The 23,741-nt window shown below is 41.5% G+C and overlaps 2 protein-coding genes across 2 annotated transcripts; one reads left to right on the top strand and one right to left on the bottom strand.

Annotated features, from left to right (window-relative positions):
- Nucleotides 1-4,017: 4,017 nt before the first annotated feature.
- LOC118236783 (cytochrome c oxidase subunit 6B1) lies at nt 4,018-8,623 on the bottom strand. Its single transcript, XM_035435414.1, has 4 exons — nt 8,529-8,623; nt 6,741-6,876; nt 5,328-5,428; nt 4,018-4,423 (listed from the first exon to the last, which is right to left on the bottom strand). Exons 2-4 carry the CDS (start codon nt 6,844-6,846, stop codon nt 4,370-4,372), a joined length of 261 nt encoding a protein of 86 aa, XP_035291305.1. The 5' UTR covers nt 6,847-6,876; nt 8,529-8,623; the 3' UTR covers nt 4,018-4,369.
- Nucleotides 8,624-10,456: 1,833 nt separating this feature from the next.
- On the top strand, nt 10,457-19,299 carry rasip1 (Ras interacting protein 1). The gene is made up of 16 exons (XM_035435400.1): nt 10,457-10,920; nt 12,380-12,501; nt 13,080-13,522; nt 13,608-13,868; nt 13,989-14,227; nt 14,310-14,468; nt 14,925-15,129; nt 15,259-15,557; nt 16,055-16,216; nt 16,450-16,490; nt 16,787-16,941; nt 17,252-17,364; nt 17,577-17,868; nt 18,114-18,277; nt 18,462-18,603; nt 18,700-19,299. Exons 2-16 carry the CDS (start codon nt 12,380-12,382, stop codon nt 18,876-18,878), a joined length of 2,976 nt encoding a protein of 991 aa, XP_035291291.1. The 5' UTR covers nt 10,457-10,920; the 3' UTR covers nt 18,879-19,299.
- Nucleotides 19,300-23,741: the final 4,442 nt, after the last annotated feature.

The raw sequence follows: 23,741 nt of genomic DNA, 5'->3' as shown, positions 1-23,741 counted from the left end.
TCCTTTGATTGACCTTCTCTGACCAGACTTTTCGCATGAAAAATATTTAAAAATATCTTGATAATGCAGCATGTGCACTGTGATGAAATATGTGTGACTCATTCATGTACATCCTTCCGGGAAACTCCTCTCTGCTCTATCTGTCCACTGAGTTCAAGTTAACAACAGTAAAGAAGGCTTAAATGAATCTAGACTTTTGACAAAACAAGTCTTGAAATGAACAAAACACAAATAAAATAAATTCAGCTTGGTTGCGGGAATAACAGCTACACACATGTGAAACACCTCTACTTAATACCACACTTTTCAATTATTCTTAATTTACATAAGCAAAACACATACCTATAAAATAAAATGACCTCACCAGAGAATGTTGCTGGCCTCACAGAGCAGTCTTTAAAGGTCAGAGTAAGAGAACATACTGCCTCAGTGCAGGCAAAATAAATAAATAAATAAATAAAACTGAACGAGAACAGAATCAGATCAGATCATCATCAGTCAGAGAGCAGTTCAATAATACAGATAAAATATTGTAGTACTGAGCTTGAATTTTTTAAGTGCCTTTGTTTAGACCAACAAAACTGAAAACATTTTTATTTATTTATTACACTATTTCAACATCATGGTATTTCGTTTTGTCTGTTATCTGTAATAATTACACATACTAAAATTCCCTTTGGCGTGGGCGAACATGCACCAACATAACTTATTGAGCTGGTGTCATCGTCAGGCGTTGCAAGCAGTTTTACTTATTTTCTGAGTATTATTACTACAATAAATTTTACTTGGTTGGTACAGAACTGTTGCTAGAGTGCCAAAGATCCGCTAATCTAATTGACCAACTAGGACTGAAAGTAACGGCACGTGACGTTATCCTTCAGCCAATCAATTTACAGGCATCTGTAAAATAATCATAAAGCATACAGTGGAAAGACATGAGGGGAGGAACTGAATAACTGTAGAGAAATGCGAACGTGCTGCATGGCACACACCACAAAGTGTGGGTGCGATGAAAAAATTCAAAGTCGGTGGAGATTTTTAAATGATAATACTGCGAAGGACAGGGCCAGAATGGAAGATTCACATAAAAGATTTCACATAAAATACAAAGCTGATGGAATTTATTTTAAAAAGACAACGGACTATAAGATCCGTTTTATTTCGTGACGTGAATTTCTCATCGGAATGAAACCAAATTTCCGGATTTAATAAATCAGTGGTTTTACAACCTCGGTCCTGGGGGACCCATGTGTATGCTGGTTTTCGTTCCGATCACAGTTGCAAATCCCAGAATTTTAAAAAGCTGTTACTTTTTCTGAATTTGGTGCTTTTCAGATAGAGGCATGATTTACCCTCTTATTCCACATTAAGTCAGAAATACCATTGCATTCCATGAATAATAAAAACCCAATGCTCGCATTGTACTTTTTGTATTATATTGCAAATATTTACATAAAAAGAGGTAGCAGTTTTTAAATGATCAAATTAGTAACTGAGATGAATCAGTAGTACAATGTGAACATGGGACTTTTATTCTGCATGGCATGCATAGCTATTTCTGACCACGTGGCTTAGGACGACAAATTATGCCTCTAACCATGAAAAGCACCTAATTAAGAAAAGCGAACAACTTCTTAAAATTCTGGTACTGCAATTGTCGTTGGAACGAAAGCCATCATACGCAGGAGTTCAACCACTGTACTAAATGAAATCAAATACTACCCTCCGGTGTTAAAAAAAAGGTATTGCAAGCCAGTCTCAAAGAGCATTGCGACAATGCTGCCACCATCTGTCCAGTACATGAACAAGTTTGTGGATTATTTAGCAATCATTAGCAATTTCATGAACAAGCTCCAGTGGCATCTCCCTCGCTGTCAACTGAGGACAACAGTTGGTAGGCTACAGAGGGTTATCTGACCGGATTAATGAATATGAACCATCAGCAACCATATTATACACATTATACACATTATTCACACGAGATACATAAAGAAGATGGTAGTGGAATATGGCCTGCATGTCGAGATACAATTAATCGGAACATTTGATACTGTACAAGTAGCAATTAGATGGACACGCCAAGTAGCGTGTTTCACGGATATAGATTAAAATGAATGAATGAATGAATGGGTGAACGAATGAATTTATTTGACAATTTAAAAACTAGATTTCATAAGACAGCTTAGCAGACCGCAATCCTTTAAAAATGTCAAGAATTGAAACACAAGAAAGCCAGCAGGCTTATTTCCATTGTGGTCCTCCAACATTCAAACACAGGCATGACAGAACATCCAATACAATACAGTTAATGCAATACAAACAGACATTGGATCAATTCACCTAGCGTCACAGTCCGCTTATACCACGTGAGCTGTTTCACATTAGTACCCTACATCTGACTTCATTAATCCATTCATGCAATGTGCAAGCGCCAATGGTTTAAGTGTTCAGATAGATGACATTACTTCAGGTAACATAGTTTATACGAATACAGCTACGAAAAGTTCAATGCATATAAATCAAGACTGCTGCCAAAGCCAACCCAGCATGTGTAAAATCCTCCATCTATTCAATGACATCGCGTGATAATTTGCGTGCTTCATCTCACTTTGCGGTGAACCATAGGATTGTCTGCCAAAGTTATTTAGGCAACCAAAGGAAACGCCTATCAACATAGCAACGCTTTCGTCAAATTTGAACAGTTAATTTACATTTCAACGAAATCCCCTTAGTTTGAAATTAATTCACTTCATTCATTAAAAAAGTGTGCTTATAAATCTTGTTTTGTGGCCAAAATTGTCATAACCAAAACAGTCACAACTCAAATAGTATTGTTTTGGTTGATGACACGTATCCATCAATTCTTATCAAAGCCAATCAATGTTCAACGCATGTCTTTTTAAGAACAAGATTCAACTACAGTTCATACGTAGGCCTATTATTTCCACTTGTCGCGATACAGTCGTGCAGATAGAAAAAGCCACAGCAAGATCTCTCTTTCGGGGTTTGTCAAAATGACGCAACACACTGGGCAGAACCGCTTCTTCTGGCCTCAAATGGACAACATCGGTACTTTAATTTCCTCACCGACCAATGTGACCCAAAAGGCATGCCCAGTATCTGATATCTGATGCAGTGACAAGCTAGGCGTGTTAAGTTCTTCTGACTCCACCTCACCTCTTCATTTGTCCCCATACATAGCTCCTTAACCTTGCCAGTTTATGCGCCCCGCAATGCGCACGCACACAAACTAGTCTTACTACTGGGCACCATTACTTTCCATTCCTTGATACCGACTCGGCAGATTTGCAGTAATGGTTCTCTGAATTATTTGGCTACTTACCGTGTTGATGTTCGATAAATGTTCACGCATTTTATTGTAGGTCAACTGGATAAGAACATATGCTACATGCTTAAATTGCAAATAGAACGTTATGCAAAGACAAGTTCAGTTTTTTTTTTCAGTCAATTGTTAAGACGGCCTAACAGGTTATTCTTGTTTTCCCAACATTAACGGATTTTCCTTCCTTTTCTAAAAAGAAAAAACTTATTTTCAGAAATTTGTGTTGCTTGTGTACACCACAGTGAATGGCTTGTAACACAGTGCCGTATTTGTGAGCTATTCCATGTTCCATATTTTTCTGCACAAAATAAAAGTTATATAAACACGTAGGTCATTTATTGCTTGTGACATTGATTTTTGTGACTTTATGATTAGAGGTATTACTGAGTAGTGGGATTAAGTACTAAGACCGGTCACAATCGTAACATGGTAGAACATTTGTATGGAATTTTAACTAAATTCTATTAATTCAATTTTTATTTGATTATTATTAGATTTAGCATATTTATGCATGATAAAATTTTTTTAAAAAGAATACAAATTTCCATTTTCCAGGCCTGAATTTGCACGACTTCTGTAGAACAGCCCAGGCACATATATGCATACAGTGTGGGTCAAACAATTTAAAGAAATTAACTTCCAGGACTCACTCAATGACATTAGAACCCAAAGAATTAGGTTACCTGACCAGCTTTATTAAATTATTTTGTAACAAACATTAAACAGAATGACAAAATGGCTGGGGTTCAATCAACACTGGTCCTTAACTTTGACAAATAAGCGAGAATTTTTTTTTTCCTCCCCTTTACAAAGTTTGTCCAGTTCAGCAGTCACTAAAACTCATCAAACCGAGTTTTCAAAAAAAAAAAAAAAAAAACACAATAAAATAAACAGTGTAAAACTTGTTTTCACTTGCAGGTCAAAGTTGAGGACAAATGATGAGTGAGCGCAGGCCAGTGCCATAGTAGAACGTTAAGAATGTTTGAAAGTCATGAAGAGACGAGTGAGGGGTCGCGGGGTAGTCCGTCAGATCTTCCCAGGAAAACTGCCACTCTCAATCTGCTCGTCCCACTTGCTGACCTGAGAAAAGGCAGAGACACAGTATGCTAACAAGCTCCCAACAATTCTGACCGGGACTGAGAAGCCTAAACATTCCTAATGTGTGAATCCAGATGTACAGCACATTTCACAGCGCACTACACATTTGTGGATTGCTTAAAGTGCCTCCCAGTGTCTGTTCTCTTTGCTGATTGTACCGCACACCAATTCAGCACCACATTGTATTTATGCATACAAGTATTAAGCCTGCAGATTTTGTCAAAATCTGTTTTCACGGTAACAAAACACAAAGAAAACAATGCTACAGGTGTGCTGTCAGTCATTTGGTTTAGGTGAAATTGTTTCTTGTTGAAAAAGTGTGACCATTTGTTGAACCTAGTTAGTCTTTTTAGCCTTGTTGCCTAAAATAAAATCAAAGCTACCAATGTCATTTTACTCAATCTAGAAGGGGATGCGTGTCAAAAAAATGGCCATAGTCCAATATGCTTCAACATTAATTGTCTATCATTTTCAATGTTTACAATGACCACAGTACGGCTGCAACAGCAACTTTGTGTAGACACTTATCATAAGTCAAGCACAGTGATTATGGGATGTCATCGGTGTCACAACCACCTCAGATATTTTAGGTTTTGGTCAGCCACAGTCAGGGTACGAAGAAATGCATACTGGTTATTTTCCACTGTCACCTAAATAAATAAGTAGAACACTTTCAAATAATATTTTTGTGGGTGCCTAGTGTAGTACAGGGAACACTCACCAGTTTAATGTAATGCAGAGTTCATTTTTACTGGGCGTCAATAAATTAATGGTTGACTTAGTGTGATGTAACCAATAACCAGGGTATGTTACAGGGTATATATGGCATTGGCTCACTGTGCATCAAGCATACTCTGTTAAGAATGTAACATCATATTTTACGTACCCAGCTCATCGGGCAAAGACTCTTGTAGACCCGCTGATACCAGTCACATGGAGCTACATCCTGTCCTTTGTCGGAGAGAGCCTTGTTACACCTGTGAAAGTCTGAGAGTGGGAACAGGAGGGTTCACAGAGTCAATATAGCTGGATGTGAACACAGCACAGAAAGACATGGCACTATAGTCATCTACACACAGAGCCTCCACAGCACAGAAACTTGAGCTTGCTACAGCACGCCTAACCCGAAGTATGTTACAGATTTAGGAACAAAATGGCGCTCCATCACAACAGCGACTTTTAATCATAAAGCAAAGTAGAAGGGTTTCATCGTGTCTTAAATTTCGTATATGACCATTCATAACCTCAACAGAAACTGCATAGAGTTCGAATATTTTCCATTTTGACTTCTGTCCTTATTGTATGAGGAGCCAACATGCTCTGGCAGTTTTTAAACAGGCATGCAAATGCAGTCTGAGATGGCACTGCCTCAGATGCGATTCTCAGATACATAGAACACGGTTGCCACCACTGGTTAAAAATAGCCAAGGGCACATCGTCTAAAATATTGAAATCTGACACGTGTTACAAAACAAGTTTTGATTTGCCATGGCAGCACAACGAAGCAGATGAAAATGTTGGTAGTTGGCAGTCAAGTAACTCGTACTGCAAATGGACGCAATCAAGGCTCAGAAGTGTTATGACTTCTTGGTGACGTACAAACACTGTAAAAGCTCAGATTGCATTGTGATTGTAGCATTTTTGTGCTCTTGTCATGGTTCTTCAGCCAGCTAACTTGCAACTAAATTAAACTGATCCAAGCTTGGAATACAGAGATCAATGAAAGCGCAGAGGATACATCAGAAAAAAATGTTTTCACTACCATTACACATCACCCCACATCATCTCACTCACCATCTCTACCCTACCCTTGTAATTCTGCAGAACTCTGTATATTATCAATGTTAAGACCAGATATAATCGCATGAAAGTCTTAAGTGGACACGAGGCCCTTGAGTGGTGACTGATGAAAGGGAACAAAGGTCAGTGCAGTAAATATGTTGGAAATAATGCAGTTTCTACACCATTAACCAAAGTATCGGAGTGTAGCACAGTGGGTAAGGAACTGGGCTTGTAACCGAAAGGTCGCAGGTTCGATTCCCGGGTAAGGACACTGCCGTTGTACCCTTCAGCAAGGTACTTAACCAAAATTGCTTCAGTATATATCCAGCTGTATAAGTGGATACAATGTAAAATGCTATGTAAAAGAAATGCTATGTAAGTCTGCTAAATGCCTGTAATGTAAAAATGTAATGTAAAGTATCATTAACAAGGACAGAAAACAATGGCTTGTTCAAACAACAGTTAGTGACCATAACCCAACAGACTAGAAAGTATCGACTAAAACAAATGGGTTTACCAAGGTAGTTTTGGAAGCAGTTGCGGGTCTGGTTCGTATTGGGGAAACGAGCATCAAAGGGAGCGGTCCTGTAGTTCTTGATCTTCTCCTGAATCGCTTCAGCCATCTTCACTGATTTAACACACGGTATTAACTCCTGGACAACAGAAAACACACAGACTCGAATCAGGCTACCATACATCATTAGTATTTTTAACTGCTTCTTCTACGTGAACATATACATTCATGCTATTATGGATAAAAATGCGTTCTCAGAGTCGCTGAACTGTTAATGCTCTTTAAACGTCACATGACCACTCCGCTCTGCAGCAGCAGGGCGCCTTGCACCCCCTCCCATCCGGGTAAAGGGTTCTCGCTCAACCCCATCACGGAGCTTCTACACCCTAGCTCCCCAGTGGCAGAACAAACTCCCTGTCCCTCTTCGAACCACTCCATTACCCATCGACTGCCGTGGTCTGAAGACGCATCTCTGGACTAACTGCCACCACTCTGCAAATCATTTTACTTCCACTCTTTCATGCCACTCATGTTACATCTACCTCCATCCCAGCACTTATTGTAGTTTGTATTTTCGTCCTAATGTTGTAGCTTGTACTGCCCCCTAGTTTGTACTGCCCCCTAGTTTGACTTGGCATAGGTTAGGTCAGAATAATGTTCACTGTGTGAACTGGACTTTGTGCTCTTGGCTATGATAACTGTACAAAGTGGGTATTGTACCTTAAACGAAACTGTGTTTCGTAGTAGTTCCAATGACCTTGGCATGCACTTTCGTGCGTCGCTTCGATAAAAGCGTCTGTCAAATAAATATAATGTAACATCGTTCGATACATACCAGTAGGTAACTCAGCCAGAAGTCGTTACGAAAGCAACATCACAAAACTGGACGAGAAATTCGACAACCGTCTGAGCTAAATTTTCTTTAGTTATTAAAAGAAGTTCGTCAGCATGCGCTCAGTGAAAAAATCGCTGAGCAATATTTTAAGTCAAAACGAATAATAAATCATACTTAGGCGGATGTCCATTACCAGACCGTGTCTATAACGTACACCAAACAAAATATTTCTCCCTTAGAAATGCTGTTTACATTAACGTAGTCTAGTTAAACTAATTTTGGTGGTAATACGTTAATCATCACCGTCTGTTACGCTAGCGATTTAGATAGAAAACCAATACAAAATTCCGGCTAACAAGCTAGCTAAGGTTAGCTCGGTCGAGCTGATATCAGGTCGTGAACTCCCGACGTAAAACCTTCCGACCAGCAACGGCCATTAGCCATCTATATTAGCAACCTAGTATTACACTAACCATTAAATATCCACAACGTAGTGACAACTATCCCCTTCACTATATCAACATATGCCACGTTGCATCTAACAATAACATTAAGTATCCTTGATAAACGAAAAGCAGAAACGCAAGCTACAATTCAGCTGAAACCATCACCTTGTCGGCAACCTTATCAATATGTACGAACCAGTTATAATGTACTTCGACATGACGTGAAAAGTTACATTTTTCAGGGTTTAACTAACGTTAGAAGAACATTACAAATAACCATAGCTGAATATCCAAGATTTTTTGTATATTTAGCAAACAGCACAAAATCGTTCAGCTGGCTGGTTAGCTAAATAGCTAGCAAGATCAGATTTTTGGCGAGTATTGGTCTATGGTCGAGCAACATTTATTTGATTCATTGCAGACTGTATAAATAAAGCTTTATGAATACTCTAGGCAAAAATATCCTTAATATTCAAGAGTAATCAACAGTAAATAAATGTTGTGGCCTACCTCTAAAGTACACCTCTTGCCGTCCTCTTCGAATGATGTCCTCTGAAGGGTAAGGCCGCGAGCGGCATGCCGGGATGCTGGAGGATAGGGAACCCATGTGTTGCGGAATAAGGCGGGGCATAATAATAATAATGTATAATTTTCTGTATACAAAACCATATTTAGACTTTAACAAATTACTTGTTTAATTTATGCAGCAGTTTCATTAAATGATGTTAACATACTAACTACATGTATGTATGTATAATTTGTATGTCATGTATTCTACTTAGAGAGTGAGTGTGAGGTCTGGAACAAAGTTAATTAATAGAACAATAGGTATGTATGTCTGCTGTTTGAATTAGCATCAGCCAAAATATCTACAGTTTAAATGTATATATTGTAATTAAATCTACGTGAATTCAAGCGGGCACACACACACACACACACACACATAAACGTACACACATCTGCGTGCATGTGCGCCCACACGCACACACAGCATACATATGTCAAATAATCATTCATAAAATCAGAAATGCAAACATTTTACAATGCAACGCCATAAAACACAGCAAACACAGACATATTAATTCAGGGGCCCTCTGGTTGTTATCTGACCCGCTGCATCACAACATTTCCTCCAAGGTCAGTGAAAGGAAGGGCAGGATTATGAGAAGTTTTTATGTTTTCTTTCTTTTTATCTCTGCTTCTCATCACAGAGGGTGGCTATTTCTTCAAACATAAGACAACATTCCAGCGATCTCGATGGTCTCAGATGTCTCATGGAAAATTGGGTGAAATCAGTAAGGACTGCTGTTTAATTTATGACTAACAAGGTCCTGGCTCACAGATTATTGAGAGATAAAGGATACTGGGAGCGCCAGAGAAATATGAAAAAAAGCCAAATTCTTTTTTAGCCATACTGAATGTTTTCAGGGTGTTGCTGCTTGTCTGCCTGAGCTTGTGCATTGCTGTCATTCTGAACTTTGTATTATTTTAATCAGGCCTATTACTATCGTCCATTAAAATGTCACATACTAATATGTAATCTGGCAAAACACAATGTATATTAATGTGGTTTATGTCTAAAATGGCATTTGTTGAGTTATCCTAATGGACAGACATTTTACTCCACAGTGTAATTTAAAACATTTCTGCACCAATGGACATGGAGTTGTATAAAACAAATCTTAACATCTGATTTCACTCAAACACACAGTGACACACAGTTTAAAAGACACAAAATTAATTCCTGTCCTTTCCTGGCACCAAGTTCCTGTTTGAAACAAGGTCAGAGGTCACAGGTGTCCCTCTCTTGCTCACTTCCTGCCTCTCATTATGCCTTCTACCTCCTTTTTGGAGAGATAGTCACCATATAAAACATTTATTTTGCAGAATAGATTCTTCTAATCAAGTGTTAACAGTGCAACATCTACCCTATTTAAAATGAAAATATAAACTGTGGTTTTGCATGCTGTCCATACTAGCATGCATTTGGTAGAGTAGATTTCTCCTTTTGAAACCTAAAACAGATGAAGTGATACATGCAACGTTTTATTTAATTCCTTTTTTTAAATTAGGTATAAAGTTCCTACTCATCAGTGTCCTGAGACAAGTAGTTTAATGTATTTTCATATACTGTTGCAATCTTTTATCTTTCCAGTGCTCTCCAGTGGCTGGTAATAAACTGTTAAATCCAATCAATCCAGTATTCGTTAATCCTCAACTAATTTGATCTCTCAGTGTCAGTATGAGTACTGTGGACCCCAGTCTAAACAGTCTGTTTTAAGATATACCGTATTTGTTGCAGTGATTTTCTTTCTGTCAGAGCCAGGGTAGATATAATGCAGGGCCCAGTCCAGGCTGTTCATATGCTGCGCTAACCTCACCATCTCCTGCTCCCCCTCTCACTCAGGATATAGGTGTTGTCCTGTGAGGAGGAAGGAAATTCTGTCACGAAGAACAATGGGCCTGCTTCTCTATGTATAGACACAGGGAGAGGGAAAGAAAGAGTGAACGCAAGGATAAGACATAGATATAGACAGCTGGGATAGACCAAGCAGAAAAAAAAACGTTTTTTTTTTTTTTGGTTTTCATAAATAAATAAATACGGATATATTCCAAAAGAAGAGCAAAATAAAAGTGCGTAAGCGAAAGAGCATGAAAGGGCAAAGGAAATTGAGAGCCATTTTGAAAGTGAGGAGAATGATAATGTCACGGGAATAAATAACAAATTTTCTTGGACAAAACAAATGATACATTTTTAAACAGGTGGAAAATAGCTTGTAAATGTGCACAGACGATTTGTGGTTAGACAGACATAAATAACCAAAGTTCTTAGCTATTGAAGGATTTTTATTTAAAAAAAGAGATATTGGTAAAAGAAAAAAAAGCTCATATACAATTGTGGGTAAGTTACATTTTTAGATATCACTTCTCAACATACTTTTATGGATAAAGTGTATTCTTTTGCATGGCCTACTTGTAATCTTTATAAATGATTAGAATTATTTTTAAACTGTGTAGAATATGAATTATATATAAGTGTTTGAACATTCTTGTTTGAATTTTGTGCATTGTTGCATGTTTACAATTCAGCTGAAGTGAGTGATGTCACCCTTTATAGACAAATAATACTGTTATTAGATCTTACAATTAGTTCTATATTTCAGAAAAGGGTACTCACTAGGTATGTACGTGTTTCATTTAATTGGAAATATCATGCATATCCTTCCCATCTTGATTTTGATGTTGTATTGAAGACTTCCATATTTAATTTTTTTAATGACATATTTTCTCAGAAGAGGAAAAAATATCTCAGTTAGGCACATTACAAAATAAAGCCAATATATGATTATATAATAGCGTGGAAAATGATTCGTTTCACACTTGATATGTACAATAGTTGCTATAGTAACTCAAATTACAGTTGATGCATTACATGCTTTAATGACCTCATCTTTAGATTTGAATTGACCTTGTCTGACCTAGTTATCAACTTGAGGGCCATAATTTCAGTTTTTGTTTGTGGACTCGATCTAACATACACACTTTTTATTGATTGAGGTATGATACGTATCATTAAGTTGGAATAAAATGGCATTATTTTGCCTAAACCTGGGAGACCAGATTTTATGATTTGGCATCTCACCCACTGTGACTTGGCATTAATTACTGTGTCATAAATACACCTTGGCTGGCAGGGCTTGTCTCATGATGATGTCAGTCTTCTGCCGGACACCATGTGATGCATATGCTGGTCTCTGCTCTAAATTTTAAACAGATTAATTCTGTGCTCACCCTGTGACAAGTATAGTGGGCAGGGTATTTTTAGCCCTACACTGCTCCACCAACATTTGACTATGTACATAAAAACAATGCTACACTTTGACTTTTACAGGACTTGTGTCAGATATGCTGACATTTTCAGCAGGAAGGATTTGGTTTAAAAATTTTTTTTTATTTATTCTTTGTGTGCTGTTCAATAGTTACAGAGTGTTTCCAGTGCAGTTTGACTGCAAGTGAAGAATACAGGGCTTGGAATGCCCTGTATTATGTGCAGTAAAGTCTTGATATTAATCATTATCTGCTTGCATCACCTGCTTGCATCATCATAGGGTGTTTCGGCCTGACCATTGCACTTAGCATTAATTGCTACTTTGGGATGTTGATGATTTTCAAATCTAGGCCTTTTCTTTTTTTCCACTTATTATAAGTCACTCTGGATAAAATCAGCTAAATACCTGAAATGCAAAATGTAAAGTTAAATAATCTACATTTCAGGAATGTCTTATCTGGTAAAGAAACTATGATTTCTATCATTTATCTGTGCTTTCCGGCCTCTCTCACTCTGTTCCTGCCTCTTTCAGATGGAGGGGTCCAACAGCCCTCGTTTCAGGAAGCTCCATTTCCCTGTGGGTCTGTGGATAAATTCTCCCCGAAAACACTTTGCCAAACTGGGGGCTCGTTGGCCCAGCGCAGCCTCTGTAAAGTCAGTCCGTATTTCCCGTCAGTTCTGGCCTTTCTGGCATGTTTCTGCTCCTTTAGGCTTCCTTTGGTGGATGTCAGTGTTGTATAAGGGGGTGGCAGTGCAGTACAATGGCTAGCGAACAGGACTTGTACCTAAGAGGTTTGTTGCCCAGGTGGAGCTGTTGTACCACTGAAGAAGGTGGCTAACCTTTATTGCTTTAGTACAAACATCCAGCTGTATAAATGGATAGCCTGAAAAAATATATAAGTTGTTTTTTTTCACTATAGTGGATAAAAGTGCCTGCTAAGCAAATATTTAATACACGTGTCCTTCCTTTTCCCCCTTTTTATTTTTTTCAATTCCAGTAACTTCTATTTGTATTATTGAATTTTACAACACCATATATATTGTTAATTTTAACAATAAACTATTTGTCTTCATCTCTCTCTCTCTCTCTCTCTCTCTCCTTCTCTCGCTCTCTTTCTCCCTCCTTCTCTCTCTCTCTCTCTCCCCCTCTCTCTCTCTCTTCCCCCCCCTCTCTCTCTCTCTCTCTCTCTCTCTCTCCCTCTCTCTCTCTCTCTCTCTCTCGCTCTCTGTAGATCCACCACCAGCTCAGATGCCGCCTCTCTGCACGAGGCTCCCACCGCTCCTTCGTCCACCCTCTCCCTCTCCACCCCTTCCCTGGCTCCCCCCTCCCCCTCCCCTTCTCCCTTCCTCCGGCCCCGTCCTGCCGCCCCTCAGTCCCGCGCCAAGCGCCTGTCTCACCTCTTCCTGAGGGGCCGGTCGAACAGCGACCGGGACCGAGCGGTCGGGGACAGGGAGAGGGAAGTGTGGGCGCACTCCGCAGCATCGTCCTCCCACTACATGCCCCCAGCCTCCTGCTCAACCCCGGGGCTCATTAAGATCTACGGAGATGCCCTCTCCAGCGGAGCCAACTACAGAAGCCTGCTGGCCAACGTTCACTCCACCGCCCACCAGCTCATCTCGCAGGTCATAACCCGCTACACTGAAAGAGAAAGGGAGGGAGAGACTGAGGATGGAGGTGAGTCAGTCATTCTTTTAAGATGCATAAAATGGTCACCCGTCACCTGCTAATCTTTACGCCTCCACCCATCTCCTCCTCCCAGCTTTCCACAAACCCAGCCCTGATGACTTCCTGCTGTGTGATGTCATTGGGAAGCCCATTGTACAGCCCAACGGGACCATCCGATGGGAGACAGAGTGCCGGAGGGGTGTGGCCTCATGGGAATGTCCCCTGCTTCTGATTGACATGTGGAAGCCAAAGGAGGGGTTCGAGCGGCGTTTCGAGATCCAGAGAAAGGATGACTATGAGCGGGAAGAGAGGGCCAAAGAGAAGGAACGAAAGAGGGACGGGGAGAATTACTCAGGTAGCCCATGTTCCCATGGTCCCTAAAAAATGTCAGTCTGGCTCATTTGATTCGCTCATGATGGCATCTGTTCTTATGTTTGACTGGTTGAAATTCGCCCTGACGTCATGTCCGCCGCAGTGCCGTGGAGGCGAAGTCGCATGTCATCGGGGGGCGGAGCAGAAGAGACCGAGCGCGGCTTCCGGGGGAGGAACACGGAGTTGCGCAGAAGCATCAGCGACATGAACCTGAGTCTGCGACGTCGCCAGGGGCAACACGCCGGCAATGACAACCGCCGTCCCAGCAACCCCGGGAGCAACACCGGAGGAGCTCAGGATAGAAAGAACATCATAAGCATGATAGCGACAGACACAGGAGAGGTGAGACAGAGAGGGGGGAAAGAGTGAGATAAAATGTCCGTACAGTAGCGTGGATTTTTTTGACATAAATACTGTCTTGCAGGTGCTGGGGTCAAAGGTCGGAAGTGAAAGGGACAGGAGACCCCAAGAACACGAGGAGGATAATGATACATGTGATCTGGAAGTGATGTCACAGAGCCTGATCCTTCCACCCACAGACCGCCCTTACTTCCTGTTGCTGCAGGGATACGACCAGAGCAAGGCTAGGCTTGCTTTTAATGATATCATACTTAACAGATGACGAAATACCTGCATAGTTCTAATCATTGCCTACCATCGTTTCATACCTCTAGAGGGAGTGTTTTTATACCACTGAGATCTTTCATATAATGTGAATTTCAAAACAACAATACAATACACAATACATCCAGGCATAACACAAAAATACAATAAATTCAAGTGTACTTCAAGCCTCTATGTAAAATGATCTCATACAGGTCCCAATTGTTATACTTTAAAACAGCACGGATAGTATCTCCACATTCTCTGCAACTTAAGATTTAATCAGAGAATTATCAAAACTCGAGCACTCAAGCACTAACAGACTATGAACAGCTGCATTCAGATACGAACAGCCTCTTATTGTAGCTACTGTAGTCAGATACCAACAGACACACACCTGCCCTATTCAGATGCTAACAGACCCTCTCATCCGCAGGACTTTGTGCTCTACATCATGACCGGCCATACACATGTCTTTGGGAAAAAACCCTCACCAAGGGAACGAGAGAAGGACAGGGAGAGAGAGAGGAAGGGGAGGAAGCCTCTGAAAGTGGACACCTTTCTTTCGGCCCCCGACCTGCTGGCCCGCCACCTGTTGGTCAGGAGAGACGCTGCCCTGCCCGGGCACGATTCCAAACATGGTACCCGCTACAGTATTTACCGTGCGGGCAAAGTGCCTCTCGGGGTAAAAGTGTATTAGAAATGTTGTGTGAATGTACCTCCACAGTAACCCCCCCCCCCACCCCCACCCCCTCCTTTCACCTGCCCAGCTCTCGTGCGCCCCTTCAGGGGTGGTGCTGTCATGCACAATGGGGTGCCGCTGTACAGGGAGGCAGAGCTGAAGCCAGGAGACCTGCTAGGTTTGGGAGGCCACTTCCTCTTCCTGTATCGTGACCCCCGTGTGACCCCCAGCCCGCCACCTGCCTTTCCTTTCCCATGGCAGCAGGATTCCTCCACCCCCTGTTGCCCAGGGGGCTTAGTGGACAGGCAGGAGGTTCTGCGGCAGTATCTTGGATCCACTGACGCGGTGCTGAAGTTTCACCCCAGACATGCCGATGCTCTGCTACAGGCAAGTACATCATGGTCTCCAAGAAGGGTGAAGCCACACGTCCTCTGACCAGCCTGGCTTCACTCTCGTGTCAATCGGTCAATTGTGGGCGTGGCTTCCATTTTTGACACACTGCATTCATTAAAATCATATATTATGGGAAATCCCAAAACAGCAGTAATTAATGTGTCGCCCATCATTCAACTATGGAATGGGGACATAAAAATTGAAATGGGGAACAATTTAAACATTTGATCTTTAATCTGATTGGTTATCTTGTCGCAATGTTTGGGGTCAAAAGTTCCCCCGGGGCCATGTCCCCCCCCGCCCCCTCCCCCCCATAAATGAATTCCTGGCTATTCCACAGCTACACAACACCCTTCGGTAGGGCACTCTGTTTCTGTTGCTGTAGCAACCATCTAACTATATAACTGGAGTTATGCGCACTGCAGGTATGGGCAAAAAACATGATAAAACCATGAACCCTTTTCAAACTCCCTGCCACTTCTCTTTATCAGGAGATCATGTTGAAGAACTCCTCTCCTGATGCAGGGTGTGGACCTCTAGCTCCAGCATATCTCCTGTCAGTTATGATTGACTATGCCTCCAAGCACTTGGATCCTGCACTCATTCCCCAGCTACTGTTAAAGTCAGCCAATCAAATCAAAACGATAGTCTGGGTGAGTCTGCTGTCCAATCAAAATATTTTGCAACATATTTATATATTATTCAATAAATTTCTCAACACATATTCATTGATCGATATATTGGGCCTCTCCAAACTGAATATGTCACTTGTGTAGGCTTGGCTTCCCTGAAAAAAAGGCTTAATAGGCTTTAATTGAGAGAGAATATTTCCTCTGTATTTTTCTGGAAGAACCCATCTCTCACTTTTAAACACTTTCCTTTGCAGGAAAACATTAAAGAATTTGGGGAAAAGCATCCCACACAAAAGTAAGAGCTCCTGGTGTAATGTTCAGTTTCAGTTACATGTGCATGTGCAGCTCTGTTCATTTGATTCCAAGCATTCTTTAAGTTTTTTACATTTCTGATTATGTCAGTTTTTTTAGAGCAGTTCTATCTTCCATGACATTGTATTACAAGTGTGAAACATAAATATATATGAAATACTGCTGCTGCTGCTGCTGCAGAGTTTATTGGTATTCAGTATCTAACTGAAATTCAATCTTGTATTTGAAAGTAATGGAAGATTGGCACATGAAGTAAGTTGTGGAATATTTGGCATCTAGTTCTACAGATCAAGAAGGGGAAGTGAGCACACCTAGCATACAGGAGGTGTCTTCTGACCTTCGACCCCTAATGTTCTGGATGTCCAATGCCACAGAACTCCTAAACTTCTTCCAGGTCAAAGTAGAAGCCATGGAGAAAGAATGGGAATTTGAGGGTGAGATAGACAAACTAAAATATTTTCCTTGGATGTAATTTCAGGAATTTCATTGAATCTCTATTGCATTTCTCAACAGAAAATACTGAGAATAATGTTGAGAATACTGTTAGGCATGTTCTATTCATGTGCTCTTGTATCTGCCTGTTTTATGTCAAGTTGTCCTTGTCTCTGTTGCATTAGTCACAACAGGAACGTGGATTTTATGAATGAGTAGATGACAAATATAACTGCAAACAGATATTGAGTAGTGAGCAAATTGTGCTTGAGTTTTTGATTCCATTCTTTTTCTGTTTATGTCCTTCCATAGCTCCCGGTGACCCTGTCTTGTCAGCTGACATGGATACTTGCTCAGAAGCCCTGGCACAACTTGATGATGTCATAATGCACACTTTCCAGCAGTGTGTGTATCACTTGACCAAGGTGTGGGCACTAAAACTGATGACATTTTCAGATAGCACAGTTATTTAATTGTTGTGGGATCTCAGGATCTCACATTCATTCTGAAAATAATACCTGTTCCTGTTAAGTGAAACTGCCCCATCACAAAACAAGACACTGTGCTCCACGCTATGTTTTCATGCCCCGTTTTAAATTAATTCACCATCTGTTCCTGTTCCTCTTCTCTCTTTCAGACACTGTACTCCCTGCTTCCAGCTCTGTTGGACACAAACCCATTCTCCAGCGAAGAGAAGGAGAAAGACAAAGATGGGACAAAGGAAGAGGGAGGGAGCGAGGGTGGTGGAGAAGAGGGGGAAGATGACGTGTCTTCCCTCCCTCCCACCGTCGCCGGTCTGGTGGAAGTGTACCGCCGTTCCCTCATGCTATCTCGAGAGGCTTGCCTCTCTCCACCCATCACCTCCCAGACATTTGGATATCTCTTCTTCTTCACCAACACCTCCCTGCTGAACACTTTGCTGGAGAGAGGTGAGGGATGATGGGTGAAAAACATGGTTACGCATCACTGTCTAACCAGTTGGCCTTTGCTCTCATAAATATGGAAATTTTTTCTGTGGAACTGTGGAATTATGGCAAGTATGCAGCAGCTCATTCCTTATCTTTGTTTACTTATAAACATTCTTCAACAATGAGCTACTGTCTCCCACATATCCCAGTGCATCTGGCTTTGAGCACCGCAAAGCATGCATCTCTGTTCTGTCTCTCAATTTCAGACGGGTTGTTCTCTTGGTCCCGGGCGGTCCAGATCCGCACAAACCTGGACCTGGTCCTTGACTGGCTGCAGGCTGAAGGCCTAGGTGACATCGCTTCTGAATTCCTAAAAAAGCTGTCAATCACTGTCAACTTCCTATGCATCCCAAAGACCCGTCTCATCCAGGTGAGACAAATAACTATGCCTGCCCAAGAGATAGCCTAGTCAAGGATATCTGGAATAATAAATAAATTCCTAAGCATAGTGTGTTTGTCTATGTCAACTTTCTATCTTTTTTCCTCTTAAGTTCGAGGTTGTGGCAAAGGGAATCATAACGCAACATTAATCATTTCCTCTTCTCCTTTTTCAGTCTTCCTGGTCCAGCCTACAGGAAGATTATTCCTTGCTAAGCCCTTCACAGCTCCACCATCTTCTGACTCATTATAAGCTGGGACCTGCTAGAGCACCGCCTATTTCCTGGTCCCCACCCCCTGGGACAGAACTTGGTGGAGGTGAAAGCAATATCTGACTGTTTTGTCTCTAACAAAACCATTTGACTGTAAATGTTTCCAACTTTTTAATTTTATATTTTGCTTATTTTGTGCTAGATATTTTTGAAAGCTTCTTGGACCATCCGCCTCTAATTCTGCCCAATGAGACACCTCGACTGGACCTTACCCAGCCAATTCCGAGTCCTGAACTTCAACAGGAAGTGACACGCCTGCGTAGTTTCTTGTGGGGACTTGATCAGGATGAGCTCCCCGCCAATCAAAGGACCAGGCTATAAGACTGAGAGTTATCCAGCCCTGATAGGGGTACAGTAATTGACTGATCTGGCTGGTACTACCAGTAAATCTCTCTTGAAAAAGCTCCCAATTAAAAGGAAATGTGATTTGATTTTGGGGCTGGAAGGCAGTGATATTTGTTGAAAGTCAGTTATTCAGACAGGGCTCTGTTAAAATGCATAACAGTTTCACATATAAAGAATATAATTTAATAAAGATACTTAAACTTAAAAAATGAATAATTGGTTTGGACACTAGGCTACACTATCTTATTGTTCACTCTGAGATGTAAAAAGACTGTGAACAGTATCTATACCTATAGACCACTGTTAATATATAAACATACCCTTTATTTTGATTGTATTTCACTCTCTTGTGATGTATTTTCTATCACAGAATCAATAAAAATATATTATTAATTTAGCTGCAATGTGTTTTCTGCAATGCCTTATGGATCTGTACCACCTCAAAAATTACATAACCTACTGAAGCCTACTTTCAAAAGACCTACACACAAGTACACTATAAGTACCATTAATTAATCTGTCCATTAAATTAAGTTTACACAAGTGTGTGTCTCTGTGTGTAAACGGCACAGGGCCTTTCTTGAGCTTAGCAAAGTTTCGAAATCCTGGACAAAATCATAACAGCTGCCAGGCTCGTCAGTAGTCCCGGTAGGTGGCGCAAAAGCGAATTCTTTTCCAGGGTCATGTTTACGGTAAAAACTCAAAATAGGTTGCACTGGAAATAAAACTAATGTATTGCCCCCCCAGCTCCCCACAACCCCTCCGCCCCCCCCCCCCCCCCCCCCCCCCCCAATCAAACTTTGTCCTAAATCAACACTGAACATTAGGTGTATTCCTACCATAATGTGGTTTACGATTTACCGGCAAAACTCTCACACTAATAAATACCCGTTTCCCCTGATTCTGTAAGAAATGCCCCCTTCTGTCCGCGTCCGCGATAATGTCTGGACCGTCTGGACGTTGTGGGTAGACTGTGTCTGGATGTGCTAGTTTAGATTAGTTGTAAAAGGCTGTCAATTTGTGTTGCTTTCACGAAAGCCCATTTTGACTTATTCAAGATGTTTATTTATTTATTTAAAAAATAAATTGCATATTCCATTAGCCTAACAGATGCTTTTCACAGAAACTATGCACATCCTGTTTTAATCAATGAGGTAAATAACTTATAAACGACTTTTGTTTTATGGAAACCTATGCATGCCGGAAATGTTTTCCAACTGTGCTTCACGTCCTGTTATATCGTGTTTGTCCACAGTTCTGTGTATTTGGTTCAGATAGGTAATGGCTTCGCCAATGGCCACCATGACACGCTCACTCGCACGGACACACGCACAGAGAGATGGACAACATGACGCGTCAATTTAGTTTTCTTGTTTTTACCGTTTGGGCGGTTACTGTAATTCTCACGACACAATTGACGTCACATTAGTATATCTCAAGTTTGAATGATTGCATTTGTTTTTTCCTTTAAATTTCTGGCCCGATTCCAAATCTTTCTGTCTTCCGGTCAAACTCTGGCCGACCAGTTTACGGTAAAAGCACGCAGTAGCGTGAGAGCTTCTTACATCATTCCTTCTTATTTTCTTAACCCTTACTGCCCAGGCGCAATCATAAGAAGGAAAGGACAGACGATTTTAGTGACATCAAGTATGAAACTGAATTATTTACTGCCTGGCATTTATGAATCATGATGATGATCATTGTTGTTGTTGCTCAGTACATCAATGAAGTGGTTGTGATGTTTTATATCACAAAGTTGTGTATAATGTGTTTGTGGGCTGTGTGGTATCTATTTTTGCTGCAAATGACCTGACCTTTCCAGTAATTCATCACAGATATAGAGTTATAATCTGCAGCTGTTTCTTGGAAAATAGCAGTGGGGTCTGGGGGGGTTCGAGAACAGGAGCAGCCTAGTAACAGTGCTATGAGCAGAACATACCACATTGCTCTCCTTGTGCCAGTGTAATGTCAGTAGTGTCCAGTCAGCTTACGTGTTCTGGTAAATCCCCTTTCTCCCATCTCTCCCCAGGTGCAGTGTTACACACCTGTTGCAATGCCTCTCTGTAATTAGGATCACACCATTATTATGGGGAGAGGAAGGTGTGTTCAGGAGCGGGAAGTTGGGATAGAAAAGACAATGGACTATAGTTATTCTCTCTCCCTCCTTCCATTTTCCCCCATCTTTGAAGTAATGAAAGATTCTTCCCTTCTTCAAAGGGAATTTGTTTCCTACAAAAACAGCTGAGTCAGATGAGGAGAGAGAGAGCGAGAGAGAGAGAGAGAGTGCTGGATAAGGCAGGTGCTGTACTACACAAATAGGCCTTATCTCCTCTACAGCCGGCCTCCTAGTACATCACGGCAAATGTGCGCGTCATGTGGATTGTCCAGTCCTAGGCAGCTTGGCCAATGAAATAAGGTATAGTTGGAAGCGAATGGGACATCAGAAGGCTGATGCGATCCTTCTTGCCAAGTTACATGTTGGATCCTGAAGGTTCACAGGGCTGAGCTGATGTAACATAGGCCAACACCTACGGCAAGAATAACAGGTATATGAGGATGAAGGGTACATTTCTGACTTTCGCAATGGAAAGCAAATTAAAGCAGGACGCACAGCGGTGCTGTGGTTTGGCCTTTGCTTCAGGAAGCCACGGATTTTTACTGTGTTTGTTTTGTGAAACAACGTCAAACATTCGTATGTAAGATAAGGAAGATGAGTTTAACCAGAGAAGGGAAAACTGTAATACAACTTTGTTGCTTTGGGGTCGGCGTTTATCTTTGTCCACTGTTCAAAAATAAAGGAAAGTCTCGCGCTAGTTTTTCCTAATCCTTTTGTTCCAGTGCATTAATGATGTTCCTCTGATTCAGACTCAGAAGAAGGAGCCTTTGAGTCTGCGTGGGCAGAGGAAATATGTCCATTTGGAATGCTATAAAAATGCAGTCCTTGGAGACTCCAGTAGTCAGCTTGATGTAGTGGGGTCTCAGGCCTGTATCTGTGTCCACTGACAATCACTGATGGAGGATCTGTCTGTCATTGTTGGCACCAGGGAGATGTTTTGCAATTCTGTGGTTTACAGACTCGGTTGTCAGTCAGGTTTATGTGGGGATTTCATCCTTTTGCACCTGTGTTTCATACTGGACTGACACCAACTGCCATCGTTACGCAGGAATGTGCTTAGACAGAGAATCTGGAACCCCCTGCGGCACCTCTGTACTTCCAGTGAAAGAGTGGTTGAGTAAAAAGCCAGGTTACCCCGAGGGAAATATTTACTTTCTCCCCAGCTAGGTGGGTTACGTCACTGAAACATTATTTATGAAAGAGTCCTGTGATGTCATCGCTGCCGGTCTGAGACTGGCCAGTGTTTGCAGGGGTTTTAGAGCAGCAAGCTGCGAGAACCAGGGGTCTATTTTTTTCCCCTGACAAGGCAGTGGGTTTGGTGAGGGCTTAATCCTGGATGGAGTTTGGTGGTCTGTCCACAAGTCCACGAGACGTGGTAAGGGGCCTGCTTCCTACAGGCCAGGCTTCTGTTGGAGGCTTGTTCCATTTTGCGTCACGGTGTTGACCGAGCAGACCCCACACTTTACTTCCATAGAGCGCAGCAGGACTGGATAGCACTGCCCTTTATTTTTAGCTGTAATCTGCCAGCTATGTTTATTTTATGTAGCCTCCCTTTGATGGTGTAGAAAATTCTTTGGGTTTTCAGTTTTAGTAGTTTCACTGCCAGGTCAGGGGGCTTTTCAGTGGCAATTCTCAGGAAAGATAATATTTACATAAATATTCGTGCTAAACAAGCCTTTTCCATATAACTAACGCGAGAATACGCACTACAATAATTCCCCCATGCTTTGCTTTCGATTCTGAAGGATCAGTGTGCGTAATATATCAGGAGATGACACTCATTTCCAAATATGTCGATTTTTATGCGTTTCATGCCTCTTTAAACATTTCGGCATGACCCAGAACCCTCCCCCATTTCTCCACGCTCGGGGTTTAAAGTAGTGGAATAAGCAGGCTGCTACCACTGGAACATTTCCTGACCATCTCAGGAACTCTCTACCTTGGTTTCCTGAAGTCCCAGAGACTAGTGAATTCATCAGCACACTCATCCAAGCACTGATACGGCTCTGTTACTGCAGCTAAGTTCTCTGCTTAAGGTGGGGCACATTGCTAACAGTTGTTCTCGTACTGCTGTAGCGCATTTCACTGTGTTTGTTAGCTTTAAGTTTGTGGTAAATGAACCGAAATCTCCACGGATTTCTCCATCTAAATATGTTAATTCATACTTTGACGCTAATAATTGTCACTTCGGTTTTCATTGGTTGCTTTAATGTGAGTGAAGGCCAGTGTCCATTCACATAGCGGCAGAATCTCTAAATTCTGAGCAAAAGTTCCACTTTTTCCATACCTAAAACTAAGGAGACTGCAGGACATAAAGACTGTGGAATTTCATGTGCTTCCGTGCACGATGTCACACTGCAGCTATTTGAATAGCTCAAATTGTTCTGACATGACTCCAAGATACTTCACGCCCGCATCTTCTGGGATAAAACATCCGTCTCTGGCCTGTCGCATTCCTCCATACGTTGAAAGAGTGAACACTGGTCAGACTCAAGTGAAATTGAAAGAAATTAGTCAGACCCAAGTGGCATTCCTAGGATTATTACCTGAATTAACAACTCCAAATGATCCCTCTGTGCCAGGCAGAGGCCTGTTTAGCAATCTGCAGCATCAGATCCGCATCGCACGTCACCCGCCTCTGATCTCTATGAACAGATGACACAATGTGAGCACAGGGAGAGCTCCGCCCCCCTATCAGCACTCTAAAGGACATTCAGGCCGGA

The sequence above is a fragment of the Anguilla anguilla genome, chromosome 1, assembly GCF_013347855.1.
Source record: "Anguilla anguilla isolate fAngAng1 chromosome 1, fAngAng1.pri, whole genome shotgun sequence".
In the NCBI taxonomy this organism is placed as follows: Eukaryota; Metazoa; Chordata; class Actinopteri; order Anguilliformes; family Anguillidae; genus Anguilla; species Anguilla anguilla.
The sequence above is the reverse complement of the archived record's forward strand: the minus strand, read 5'-3'. Positions and strand labels throughout refer to the sequence as shown.

What these genes read in the sequence shown, in the direction of transcription:
- rasip1 (XM_035435400.1), top strand. Translation starts at nt 12,380, where the DNA reads ATGGAGGGGTCCAACAGCCCTCGTTTCAGGAAGCTCCATTTCCCTGTG. An exon ending in CCCAGCGCAGCCTCTGTAAA is followed by an intron (nt 12,502 to 13,079) that starts GTCAGTCCGTAT and finishes CGCTCTCTGTAG; the next exon opens with ATCCACCACCAGCTCAGATG. An exon ending in ATGCCGATGCTCTGCTACAG is followed by an intron (nt 15,558 to 16,054) that starts GCAAGTACATCA and finishes TCTCTTTATCAG; the next exon opens with GAGATCATGTTGAAGAACTC.
- LOC118236783 (XM_035435414.1), bottom strand. Translation starts at nt 6,846, where the DNA reads ATGGCTGAAGCGATTCAGGAGAAGATCAAGAACTACAGGACCGCTCCC. An exon ending in CTGCTTCCAAAACTACCTTG is followed by an intron (nt 5,429 to 6,740) that starts GTAAACCCATTT and finishes TCCCACTCTCAG; the next exon opens with ACTTTCACAGGTGTAACAAG. An exon ending in GTCTTTGCCCGATGAGCTGG is followed by an intron (nt 4,424 to 5,327) that starts GTACGTAAAATA and finishes GCCTTTTCTCAG; the next exon opens with GTCAGCAAGTGGGACGAGCA.